Source organism: Monodon monoceros, unplaced genomic scaffold, assembly GCF_005190385.1.
Source record: "Monodon monoceros isolate NGI ecotype Baffin Bay Population unplaced genomic scaffold, NGI_Narwhal_1 Super_Scaffold_10, whole genome shotgun sequence".
Classification (NCBI taxonomy): Eukaryota; Metazoa; Chordata; class Mammalia; order Artiodactyla; family Monodontidae; genus Monodon; species Monodon monoceros.
The window spans coordinates 50059302-50072530 of NW_021703766.1; the positions used below are offsets into that span (position 1 = coordinate 50059302).

At 44.9% G+C, this 13229-nt stretch overlaps 1 protein-coding gene across 2 annotated transcripts; it reads left to right on the forward strand.

Annotated features, from left to right (window-relative positions):
* The first annotated feature begins 766 nt into the window (after positions 1-766).
* On the forward strand, positions 767-11966 carry C5AR1 (complement C5a receptor 1). Of its 2 annotated transcripts, XM_029206661.1 has the most exons (3): positions 7200-7342; positions 8410-8491; positions 9794-11966. In XM_029206661.1, exons 1-3 carry the CDS (start codon positions 7200-7202, stop codon positions 10841-10843), a joined length of 1275 nt encoding a protein of 424 aa, XP_029062494.1. In that variant the 3' UTR covers positions 10844-11966. The 2 variants fall into 2 exon arrangements, with proteins under 2 accessions (XP_029062502.1, XP_029062494.1); XM_029206669.1 differs by lacking the exons at positions 7200-7342; positions 8410-8491 and adding an exon at positions 767-832.
* Positions 11967-13229: the final 1263 nt, after the last annotated feature.

A 13229-nucleotide genomic window follows, 5' to 3' on the forward strand; every position in this document is an offset into this window, starting at 1 on the left:
GTGGCCACAAGCCAAGGAATGCTGGCGGAGACCAGAACTGGAAGAGGCAGGAACAGATTCTGCTCTGGAGCCTATAGAGGAAGTGTGGCCTTGGCGACATTTTGACTTCGGATTTCTGGCCTCTAGAACTGTGAAAGGATACATTTTTGTTGTTTTAAGCTACTCAGTTTATGGCGATTTGTTACAGCAGCAATAAGAAACTAAATCAGGTAGAATCCTTCCCTGCCCCAGACTCCAGCGTGTTTCCACAAGAACCCAGAATGGGGCTGGAAAGGATGGTGGTGGCTCTGGGTGTGTGTGTGCCAACTTCAAAACTCTAGGGAGGAAGACGGAACAGTCCCCAAGTGCTGGGCCACCTTCACAGACCTGCTTTGCCTCTCTGGGCCTCAATGGAACCTGGTTGGGAGGCTGGGTCTCACAATCCCTGTTTCCCAGGTTTAAGCCAGTTGGACCCCTGAGATTTTCCACTGCTACCTGGGGCCATAGAAGGAAAGGGAGATAACATCTCAAATGGGGCAAACCAAGGCCTGGAGAGGGGCTGAGCCTAGATGGGGTGGGGGGTCTCTTTCCTCTGGCTTCCTCCCTCCTGGGACCTGGAACTTCCTCAGGTTTCGGAGCCCCTGCCTCCTTCCTGTGGCTGGGAGGAGGTGATCAGGTCTCTCTGGGTGTGTGCCCCGCGGAAGGAGCCCTAGACCAATGAGAACTCCAGAGGGGAAAGATGGGTCATTTCCTCTCCGCCTCTCTGCAGACTCACTTGGGGCTTTAAAAACCACAGCCCTCAGGCGGGAGGGAACCTTTGATCAGCGGAGAACCTGGGAGAAACCTGAATATGGTGAGTCTTGGCGGGGGGAGTGGGGGGCAGACACCCTCTACCTGTGCGCTCTCCTTTCTGGGCTCCGTCTGCTCGCCCCACTCACCCCTTCTTGCTACCTCTCCCCCTTTCCTTCCCCCTCCTCCTGGTCCTGGATCTCCAGCCCCCAGCCCCCGCCTTCTCCCCTCTCCCTCATCTCAGACTCTCCCACTCCAGGTCTGGGAGGCAGCTAAAGAGTTAGATTGTCAAGGGATTATAGGGCCCACGATTAGCTTCGACTTTTTCTTTTTCTTTCTGTTAAATAGCTCCAAATCCCTAAAGGGTATTCCGTGAAACTCCCTTCCCTCCCCAGAGCTTCAGATTCATTGTAGCTTCCCCCAGAGGCAACGGTGGGCACCAGTTTGTGGTGGATCCTTCTGGAAACAGTCTACAGGTGCTCCAGGGCAGCGTAGGGAACAAAGTAAGGAGTAGTTTGACACGAGGGTCATACTGAAATGGGGTTCAAACCCTGCCTTTCCTGTGTAATAGCCGACGAGACCCGTCTTTCTGAACCTCCTTCTCTTTACCGCGAAGATGGGGATAGTAACCCTACAGAGAGGAATCTACATCATAGGGTCGTGGAGAGAATTAAATGAGATAATACACAGAAAGCTCTTACAGCAGTGCCTGGCATACAGTTGGCCCTCAATGCTTGTGACGTGTCTATCCTTTCTCCCCCACCCACCCTATAAAGGGAAGTCTCTCTCTTTTTTTTTTTTTTTTTAAAGGGCTTCAAATGCTTGGCTTTTTAAAATTAATTAACTTATTTATTTATTTTTGGCTGTGTTGGGTCTTCATTTCCGTGCGAGGGCTTTCTCTAGTTGTGGCAAGCGGGGGCCACTCTTCACGGCGGTGCGCGGGCCTCTCACCATCTCGGCCTCTCTTGTTGCGGAGCACAGGCTCCAGACACGCAGGCTCAGTAGTTGTGGCTCACGGGCCTAGTTGCTCCACGGCATGTAGGATCTTCCCAGACCAGGGCTCGAACCCGTGTCCCCTGCATTAGCAGGCAGATTCTCAACCACTGCGCCACCAGGGAAGCCCAAGGGAAGTCTCTTTTACACATTATCCTACGTCTTTTTTTTCCTTTCATGAATAACATATTATATTATTGCCCAGCATTTATTGAGCGCCTACTGCATGCCAGGCACTGTGCTAGGCACTTGACATTTATGAATTTTGACTTAAACCATCTGTGAGGAAGGTATCATCCCCATGTATTTCAGGGAAATTGCCTCTTTCCTTTTATCAGCTGTGTGATATGCCAGTGGGAGTTTCCATCTCTTATCAAAGGAGATTTAGGCTGTCCAATACTTTGTCTTTAAAACCAAAATTAGGGAATTCCCTGGTGGTCCAGTGGTTAAAACTCGGTGCTTTCACTGCCGAGGGCTGGTGTTAGATCCCTGGTCAGGGAGCTAAGATCCCACAAACCGCGTGGCAAAACCAAACCAAACCAAAACAAAACCCAAATTACATCTTTGGAGCCACATCTGGGTTTCCAGAACTGCAAATGCTGAATCCAAGGCATGGGCAATTTTTACTTTAACAGATATTGACAAAACTTGTACCAATTTACATTCCTCATCTACAGAGCATGAGAGTATCTACTTCTCTAGACTCCCATCTGCATAGTTATATGGAACTTTTTTATTTTTGCCAACCTGAAAGGCAGTTCATTGCATCCTCAAAGGATCTGAAGGCTTGTCTTTTTCTCGTGGTTTTTAAAATGCAAGTGCTTATGTTTCTTCGTGCTCAGGGATGTTGAGTCACAAAGATTGCAAACTCAACAAGGTAAATCTCAGTCGAGATGCTCACCTCCACCCTTGTATCCCATGTCTCAGAGGATGCTATAATGGTTTCAAGTGGTTCTGTGGGTGGATTGTTTAAAGACGTGTGTCCATGTAGGAACAGGGAGAGGGATATTCCGGAGAAAAAAGCAAACTGTGCCTTCTTCGTATTTACTAGCTCTGACAGCATTCCTAAGTGAGTCTGTTGTTTCCACTGTAATGGAGGGGACAGTTGGCAGGACTTTCCTGCTGTGAGGATGGCGAGACTGAAGCCCAGTGAGGGAGGGAAGGGGCTGGGGCAGAGTTTACCACCCACCAGCTGCTTGACTGTAGCCATGTCATGCCTCCTTTTTTAAAAAAAATATTTATTTATTTTTTATTTATTTAGCTGTGCTGGGTCTTAGTTGTGTCATGCATGCGGGATCTAGTTCCCTGGCCGGGGATCGAACCCAGGCACCCTGCATTGGGAGCGCGGAGTCTTAACCACGGAACCACCAGGGAAGTCCCCTGTCATGCCTCTTAAGTCTTTCCACTTTTCTTCCTCCCCTGGGCATCACCCCCATCCAAGCCACCATCTTCGCTGGCCTGGGTTCCTGCCCCTGCCTCCTCTCTGGTCCTCTTGCCTCTAGTCTTACCTCCTCACAGCAGCCAGAGGGATCTTTCTAAAGAGAAACTCTCATCTAGTCCCTCCTCAGCTCCAAGACCATCCATGGCTCCCCATTACCCCAGGATAAAATACATATCCTTTAACATGGCATCTGTGGCTCCTCCAACCTCGTCTTGGCTACCTGCCAGCCACACTGATGTTCATTCATTTTTCTGGTGTGTGGACACTCCTCCCTGTTACCTTGTGGCCTTTTGCCTTGAATGCATGCCCCTCACTCCCAATACACTTGAGATCTGGTAGCCTCTCAGAGAGGGTTCTGGAGTTGGACTCTCAGAAGTTCTCTCCTACCTCTGCCACTTGCTAACTGCGAGGGCTAGGAAAGGTCTCTTAAGCTCTCTGTAGCCTCAGTTTTCTCATCTGTAAAATGGGTGTTGCAATGGCAACAATGCTCATAGGGTTGTCCTGTGGATTAAATGAGATGATACATGGGACTTCCCTGGCGGTCCAGTGGTTAAGGCTCCACGCTTCCACTGCAAGGTGCGCAGGTTCGATTCCTAGTCGGGGAACTAAGAACCCGCATGCCACATGGCCTAAATAAATAAATAAATAAGCGAGCTGATATGTGAAAAGGACTTAGAACAGAGCTTGGCAATTCTGAGTTCTTTTCTCGTAAGCATCTTCTTCACCCTGTTCTCCTCCTATTCATTCATGACTCCTCACTGCCACCACCCTAGTGCAAGCCACCGTCATCCCTCACCGCAGCTAGACAATCCCAACCTCCTCTTCTTAGCTTCTGATCAGGAGCCATTTCTCCACACAACAGACAAGGGCTCTTGAAATGAGCCTGTGAACTTAGGAACAATAAGAGTACCCTGCCCTTGAGGTTGGTGTGGCATAAATACTGTGCTTAGGGAATTGACGAACTAACACCTGGGAAGCACGGAGAACAGCGCCCGGCACATAGGAATCACTTAGGAGCCCCAGACCTGTGCTGTCCAAGACGGTAGTCACCAGCCACATGTGGCTGGTCATTTAATTAAAATGACAGAAAAGTAAAAGTTCAGTTCCCAGACACATCTGCCACATTTCATGCACTCAACAGCCACAGGTGACTGGTGGCTACCATCTTGGAAGGTGCACATCTGGAATATTTCCATCAGTACGGAAAATTCTGTTGAACGGTGCTGTGGTTTTATTTCACCAAGACCCTTCTCCTGGTCCCACACCAGGCTGGATTCTCTATTGAACACACTCAGTTACCATCCCTGGGGATTAATTTCTCTCTCCCAGTAGACCATAACCTCTCCAAGGGCAGGTGCCAGGTATGTCAGGAACAAATCCCCTAGCCTGTTAATATTTGTGCAAGGAAGAAATATTATTAGAATCTTTCCTAGACTCCTAGAATGGTAGAACCATGAATTCTTTTGTATAGTCTATATAACATCCATTTTGGGGGGAAAGGACGGTGCATTCACTGGTATGGCTCTACATTTAAGAAGAACAAAAGCATATACGGTAAAATCTTCCTTCCAATGCTTGCCTCCAACCCACTACTTCCCCTCCCCAGGGGGAACCACTGTTACAGATTTCCTCTGTCTGCTTCTGGAACTAGTCTGTACATACACAAGCAAACACACACACACACACACACATACACACACGGAGAGATAGAACATAGAGAGAGAGGGGAAGGAGCAGGGGGGAAGGAAGGGAGAGAGAGAGAAAAACTGAGAGAGTGAGAGAGAGAGAGAGATTCCTCTTTTGTAGGTAGTGTGCTTCACACACTGTTCAGTTCTTACTTTTTCTATTTCACCATAGATCTTGGAGCTCTTTCCACACACATCCTTACGTAACTTCCTTATTCTTTCGGCGGTTGCATAGTACTATTTTGCCTGGATTTGCCGTCATTCATTTAGTCAGTCCCCTCTTGCTGGATGCTTCAGCTATTTCTAGTCTTTGTAATTATGCTGCAATGGCAAACCTTTGCAAGCCTTTTTTATCCGGAGCATCCTAGAAATCACAAAGGGTTAGAGTTAGCATCTTTTTTCTGCACTCGTGAAGTCAGTGAGAGGAAGGGGCCTCGTGAGTTCATTCCAGAAAAGGAACTTTGTCAGCTGATGAGAGGGGTAACGGTGAGCGTGAGAGCAGGGGGTGGGGAGGCTCCCCTTTATGAGGTCTGGCTTATTCTGCAGCTAAGCATGGCCGAGAGCTTGTGAAACGAGCAGGGACAAAAGTTAGCTTCATGTATCATGTCTGAGGTGGACATTTAAAATATTTAACATCGTGCTAAGGGGCAGAGCCCCCCCTGAGCAGGGTCTGGGGCCTCTTACCATGCCCGGCATTAACCCTTTAGTGATCCGAGCATGGGAACTGGGGGTGGGGGTCCCAAAATAGAAAAATGGGAGGCCAGGGTTCTGGGAGTGGGGATGGTACAGGTGGGTGGCTCAGGGCAGGGGCTCGTTATCAATGGAAACAATTCAACAATTTTAACTTTTTTGAAACATTTTCACACTTATAGAAAAATTACAAGAATAATACAAAGAACTTCCATATACTCTTTATCCAGATTCTCCAAGTTTGCTTTGTCTATCTATCATCTATCTATCATCTATCTATCTATCTATCTATCTATCTATCTATCTATCTATCATCTACTGTCTTTTTTTCCTGAACCAGTTGAGAGTAAGTTGCAGGCATCATGTCCTTTGCCCCCCCAATGTCTCGGTGTCTCCTTCTCAAGAACAAGGACATTCATTTACACGAGCACAGCACAATGATCAATGTCAGGAAATTTACTGTTTGGTGAGATACTATTATCTATATGCAAATGGTGCAATACTAGATCATATTCAAACTTGCTCAATTGTCCAAATAATGCCCTTTCGAGTGAATTTGTTTTTCCTGCTCCAGACTCTGGTCCAGGATGTCACATGACATTGGGTTGTCCTGGCTCTTTCTTCCCCATTCATTTCTTGTCTTTATGACACTGGTATTTTAATTTTAATTGAGTATAATTCACGTAACATACAATTCACCATTTTATTTATTTATTTATATTAATTTTTATTGGAGTATGGTTGCTTTGCAATGTTGTGTTAGCCTCTACTGCACAACGAAATGAATCAGCCATACACACTAATTCACCATTTTAAAGTGTACCATTCAGTGACATTTAGCACATTCAAGATGTTGTCCCATCACTGTCTTTATCTATTTCCAGAACCTTTTAACCACCCTCAAAAGAAACCCCGTACCCATTAAGCACTCCCTCCCTGATTCCCTTTCCCCAGTCCCTGGCAATGACTAGCACGTTCCCCATCTCTATGGATTTGCCCATTCCGGACACCTCATGTAAATGGAAGCATACGATATGTGACCTTTTGTGTCTGACTTCTTTCACTCAGCATAATGTTTACAAGCTTCATCCACGTTGTAGCTTGCATCAATACTTCATCCCTTTTTATGGCTAAATAATATTCCACGGCATGGGCATAGCATACCCTGTTCATCCACACATCAGCTGACACTGACATTTTCCCTCTGAATAATTTAATCACTGCTATGGCTCTACCAGCAAGTACCCTGGACCATCAGCCCGATCGACCCAGTTGACCTTAGGGTAACATAAAGGAACTAGAAATAAAAAACAGTTGTTCAGAGAAAGATCTGAGTTCTTCAGTAATTGTAAGGTCCATAAATAATAAGAGCATTGCCATTTCTCGTCTCCCTATAGTGTACCAGGCATTTTGCCAGGTGCTTAAACATTTTTCATCTTATTTAATCCACGAGCTGGGTGTTTAGTGGGTATCAACCTCAGCCTGCAAATTTAGGTGCCCTAAAAATCCAGCTCTTATTATTATTTTTTATTTATTTATCTTTTTTGCGGTACGCGGGCCTCTCACTGTTGTGGCCTCTCCCGTTGCGGAGCACAGGCTCCGGACGCGCAGGCTCAGCGGCCATGGCTCACAGGCCCAGCCGCTCCGCGGCATGTGGGATCTTCCCGGACCGGGGCACGAACCCGTGTCCCCTGCATCGGCAGGCGGACTCTCAACCACTGCGCCACCAGGGAAACCCTATCCGGTCCATCTTTAAATCTCCCAGGTTGTCTCTAAAGTATCTTCTTTCCCATATGATTATTCCAATTGGATCCAACCAAGGTCTCCATTTTGCCTTTGCTTGATATGCTTCTTAAACCTCTTTTAATCCATGACACTTCCCATTCCTTCCCCTGCCCCCTTCTTTTAATCTTTTGGCCGCGCTGCACGACATGTAGGATCTTAGTTCCCCAACCAGGGATTGAACCTGTGCTCCCTGCATTGGCAGCGCTGAGTCTTAGCCACTGGACCGCCGGGGAAGTCCCTCCCCTTCCGTTTTAAAAACGCCATTTATTTGTGAGAGTAACAAGACCATTTGTCCTGTAGCGTTTCCTGAATTCCGATGGGACTGATTTTGTCCCTGTGGTGTGAGTTATCGTGTTCCTCTTTCCTCTGCTTTTCCTGTAAACTGGTAGTTTTAGATCTAGAATCTTGATTAGATTGACCTTCTTTTTTTTTTTTTTTTTTTGCAAAAATTACTTCATAGGTGGTGCCGTATCCTTTCTACTGCATCACATCAGATAGAGCAAATGTCTACTTGTCTGTCTTCTCAAGGTGCTGAGGCTGAATGGAGGGTTTGCGGTGCCAGCTCAACCTATTTATTATAAAGTTCCTGTCTGTTTTTCACCTGGTGGTTTTATTAGGTGTTGTTGATTGTCATCCAGATCCATGTTTCCTTAAGTCTATCATTCCTTCTGCAAGTATTATTTTTAGATTCTTCTTTAAAGAAGGCCCTCCCACATTGACTCTTTATTTCCCTGAAATATACTCTGTACAGAAATGGCAGGATAAGTGCTTGATTCATTCCCTTTCCAGAATAAAAATATGACCAATGGGTTTATTTGCTTTTATTACCATTATGAACTCGTAGATCTTTATTATTAATGTATTTTATTGCATCACAGTTATTATTTATTATTATTGTTATTATTATATACTCAAATTGTGCCATCTTTTGACTAGTGGGAGCTTTTTCAGGCTGTCTCTTTGATATGTCCCTCTCATGGTTTAACATTTTTTCTTACTTTCTAGTGTGAGATGTTCTGGGCTCATCTTGTATATTTTCTGTCCCAGAACAGGAATCAGCCTTTCTCCAAGGAGCCCTGGTTCCTTTGAATGCCAGGTGGTAATTAAAGACCATAATCTGTGCACTAAGGTACCCTTTGTTCTTGAACTCATATCCTTCTCTATTCCTTTCATCCCTTCTGCCCTGCCTCTAGCAAGCTACATGTCTATTTCTTATTCTTATTTCTTCTTCTTCCTCTTGCTGCCCCTAAATATTTTCTCTCTGCTCTGAGACTGAGGTTTTGGAATAACGATAGCTAAAACTGAAGGACTGCTATAGGAGTTAACCAGGAATGAAATGGAGGCATGAAACAGTAATGGACCTTGCAGAGGGCCACGTAGGCTTCAAGTAGGACAGTCGGGGTTTGGATCCTAGTGTCGTGCTGAGCCACCCTGGTACCCAGGGCCATTGTCAACCTGCAAAACCCCGCCCAGCTGAGAATGAAAACTGTGGGCTGATCTGCAGGTTCCTCTTGCATAATAATGCAGGGCCATAAAACAAACAACTGCAGCAGGTTGCCTTCATTTAAAATTAGAATTTTTTTCCACTGTGGTTTTTTTCTGGGGGTGGGGGGGGTGCGTTCATCTTGATTCTTTAAAATATTTCGTTAAGATATTGTACATCTTCACTTTGCTGTACACCTGAAACTAACACAACATTGTTAAATCACCTATACTCCAATGAAAATTTGAAAAATAAGTAAATGAAAAATAAAATTTAGGGAATAGCTCAGGACTTGGGCTATTAGTTTTGGATTTATGTTCGTATGATTATTAGCTTATCCTCCTGTAAGTATTAAAGTGCAGAATTAACTTTAAAAAAAGATATTATGTATCTTGATGACTGATGCTCCCTGTCTACCCCTGATGCCTGAGTACATGAGGCCCTGTTGAAACACTGCTGACTCTGGGTAGCTGCTCCCAGGCAGAGCGCAGAGCTGCCTCAGTGGGTGGGAGGCAGCAAAAGGGGGTGATACTGCTGGTGGTGGTGTTGGTGGGGGAACTACCTGCTCAGTAATATCATCTCAGTGTGTTGGTGACATTAAAGATGTCTAACAAGCAGTGTGTCACGGGTACTGGCCAGAGTGGATAGTGACCACAGTATTGTAGCAGGCCTAGGCTTTAACCATTCGGTTGCTAGACTCTGGGGAAGTCCAGGGACTTCAGGGGGAGGTGGCAGGATGGCACGGAGACCCATTAACATGGAAGGGTTTTCAGCATTTTAATAAGTGGTATGACACCCCAGCTGGCTCTCAGCCCCCAGCATCCCCATTTCCCCGGGAGAAACCTAAGACTTAAAGAAGTGGAGTGATGGGCTTTGAGTAGCTCTGATGGGCCCCCCTGCCACCTGTCTGCAGACTTATACCATCCCTGCTTCTCTGATTCCACCCAGGACTCCATGACTAATAGCACCCCTGATTACTACGATTATAGCAACTGGACCAGTGACCCCAACATATTGGTGGATGACTCTTCCCAAAGTCGCAGGCTGCATATTCCAGATGTGATCGCCCTGGTAATCTTTGCAGTCGTCTTCCTGGTGGGAGTGCCAGGCAACGCCCTGGTGGTCTGTGTGACGGGGTCCGAGGTTAAGCGAACCATCAATGCCATCTGGTTTTTCAACCTGGCGGTGGCTGACCTCCTCTCCTGTCTGGCGCTGCCTGTCTTGTTTGCATCCATTGTCCTGCACAACCAGTGGCCCTTCGGTGATGCTGCCTGTGGAATTCTGCCTTGTCTTATCCTGCTCAACATGTATGCCAGCATCCTGCTTCTGGCCACCATCAGCGCCGACCGCTTCCTGCTGGTGTTTAATCCCATCTGGTGCCAGAACTATCGAGGGGCCCGCATGGCCTGGGCGGCCTGCGGTGTGGCCTGGGCCTTGGCTCTGCTGCTGACCATACCTTCCTTTTTGTATCGTAAGGTCCATGTGGAACACTTCCCACCCAAGATGACGTGTGTGCTTGACTATGGTAAGGACGGTTTAGGTATAGAGAGGGCCGTGGCCATCATCCGGCTGGTCATGGGCTTCCTGGGGCCGCTGGTCACACTTATAGTCTGTTACACCTTCCTTCTGATCCGGGCTTGGAGCCGCAGTGCCACCCGTTCCACCAAGACTCTCAAGGTGGTGGTGGCAGTGGTGACGAGCTTTTTTGTCTTTTGGCTGCCCTACCAGGTGACAGGGATGATGATGTCTTTTTCCCACAAGACAAACTTCAAATCCGTGTCCAGTTTGGATGCCCTGTGTGTCTCCGTAGCTTACATCAACTGCTGTATTAACCCCATCATCTACGTGGTCGCTGCCCGGGGCTTTCATACCCGGTTCCTCAAGTCCCTCCCCTCCAGGATCCGGGGTGTGTTGGCCGAAGAGTCCGTGGGCAGGGAGAGCAAGTCCAACACGTTCTCCACAGTGGACACCCCGGCCCTGAAGAGCCAGGAGGTGTAAGGGGAGGCCTCTCTGGCCACCATCTTTCTGGCGCTCCACCAAACTTCTGGTCCATTCACTTTGCTTATTGGATCTTGGCGAGGTGGGTGGTGGTTGAGTGAATTCGCCTCCATTCCTTCCATCGTTCCCAGACTTGTCCTTCCTCTTCCAGGCGAACCCTTCTCATCACTCCTCATTTCCAAGATTAGCACATCCTTCTAGGGACCCCCAACCTTTCTTTCCATCCAAGGACTTTGGAAAACAAACAGCAACCAATGTACCTGGAGCCCTTCCATAGAACAACACGTTCGCGTACAGAGAGTGTGAATACACTAGACACGTAGAACCCAGACAAACAGAAACATTCAAACCTTGAAAAAAAGAGTTCTATATTTATTTTATGGAGAGTTGGCAAAAAAAGAAAAATGTAACTGGCATCTCAGAAGTTATTCTTGTTTAGTACAAAGCAAAAGTCCATGGACCTATCTCAGCTTTTAGAATTGAGTTGATTTAAAGAAAAACAGTAAGTTAGTATGTTACTTCACTGGGTTAAAAAAAAAAGTACTAAATAAAAAGATGTTATATAGTTATGGCAAAAAGAAAGCAGTGAGGAAGACACCTAGGGTTGGGAAACATTGGTTGGGCCCCTCCAGGGAATGGGGTCCCAGGGGAATTTGCTGTCTTACATTGTCAACTGCTGTTTTGTTTGCGCTGAAAAAAAATTAAACATTTTATTTTGACCTCATTTAAATTCTCATGCCATTGGGTTGTAGGTAGTAAAACGGAGTGACCCTGGGTACCTTTGACCTGTTTCCTGCAATAGACACATCTTGCAAAATGACATTACGATATCACAACCAAGATGACGTGAATACGGTCGAGGCGCAGGTCGTTTTCATCACTGCCAGGATCCCTCGTGACACCCCTTTCTAGCCACTCTCACTGCCTTCTACCCTCCCCAGCCTTGTCCCGAACCCCTGGCAACCACGAATCCTCTCTCCATCTCTGTGATTTGGTCCTTTCAAGAATGTTATATCAATAGACTCATACATATATAACACACAAAGCATGTAACCTTTGGACTTTCAAAAAAGCTAGTACACACCGGTTGAAAAATGAGAATAAAAAATAATAAATGTTGAAATATTGTGTTGTTTATAACTGACTTGGAAATATTCCTGCTTAGTGTTTTTTGTGTGTGTCTGTGTGTGTGTCCACATTGGCTAGGAATATTGTACAGACCAACAGAGATATGATGTGAGCCACGTAAGTAGTTTAAAACTTTTTACTAGCCACGTTAAAAATTTAAATGAAAAGGGTGAAATGATAGTAATGTATTTAATAATGTAATGCAATTATGTGTTATAGTAACAACAGTGATAGGAATGCTGTATTAATTATATTATAATAATTTATTATATACTATATGATTATATGTTACATGAATATCTATGTAGTATATAATATTATATAATAATTTTGTTTATAATTATATAATATATAAATATGCAATATAACAAAATATATGACATATATCAATACTATATTAATGTATATATGTATGAATATGTTATAGTAACATTAGTGCTATCTATATATTTATATATTACTATATAGAGAGATATCTAATATAAATTGATAAAATAATAATATAATCAATAATATATTTTGCTTAACTCAATACGCTGAAAACATTTTAATTTTGACATGTAATCAGTGTGAAAAATTATTATGGGGTCTTTTACATTCTTTTTTTAATTGAAGTATAGTTAATTTACAATGTTGTGTTAGTTTCAAGGGAACAGCAAAGGGTTACAGTTATACATATATTTTTTTTCAGATTCTTTTCCATTACAGGTTATTACAAGATATTGAGTATAGTTCCCTCCTGTGCTCTACAGCAGGTCCTTGTTGTTTATCTATTTCATTCATAGTAGTGCGTGTAGGTTAATCCCAAACTCCTAATTTATCTATCCCCTCACCCCGCTATCTCCTCTGGTAACCATAAGTTTGCTTTCTACGTCTGTGAGTATTTCTGTTTTGTAAATAAGTTCATTTGTGTCATTTTTTTTTAGATTCCACATATAAGCGATATCATATGGTATATTCGTCTTTCTCTGACTTACTTCACTTAACATGATCATCTCTAGGTCCATCCATGTTGCTGCAAATGGCATCATTTCATTCTTTTTTATGGCTGAGTAATATTCCATTGTATATATGTACCACAACTTCTTCATCCATTCATCTGTCAATGGACATTTAGGTGGCTTCCATGTCTTGGCTATTGTCAATAGTGTTGTTATGAACATTGGGGTGCATGTGTCTTTTCTAATTAGAGTTCTCTGTGGATATATGCCCAGGAGTGGGATTGCCGGGTCATATGGTAACCCTATTTTGAGTTTTT

Excerpts from the sequence above, each read along its gene's own strand:
- C5AR1 (XM_029206661.1), top strand. The coding sequence starts at position 7,200 with ATGGCTCACAGGCCCAGCCGCTCCGCGGCATGTGGGATCTTCCCGGAC. Across the intron at positions 7,343-8,409 it reads TCCATCTTTAAATCTCCCAG|AACAGGAATCAGCCTTTCTC; the intron begins GTTGTCTCTAAA and ends TTTCTGTCCCAG. Across the intron at positions 8,492-9,793 it reads ACCATAATCTGTGCACTAAG|GACTCCATGACTAATAGCAC; the intron begins GTACCCTTTGTT and ends GATTCCACCCAG.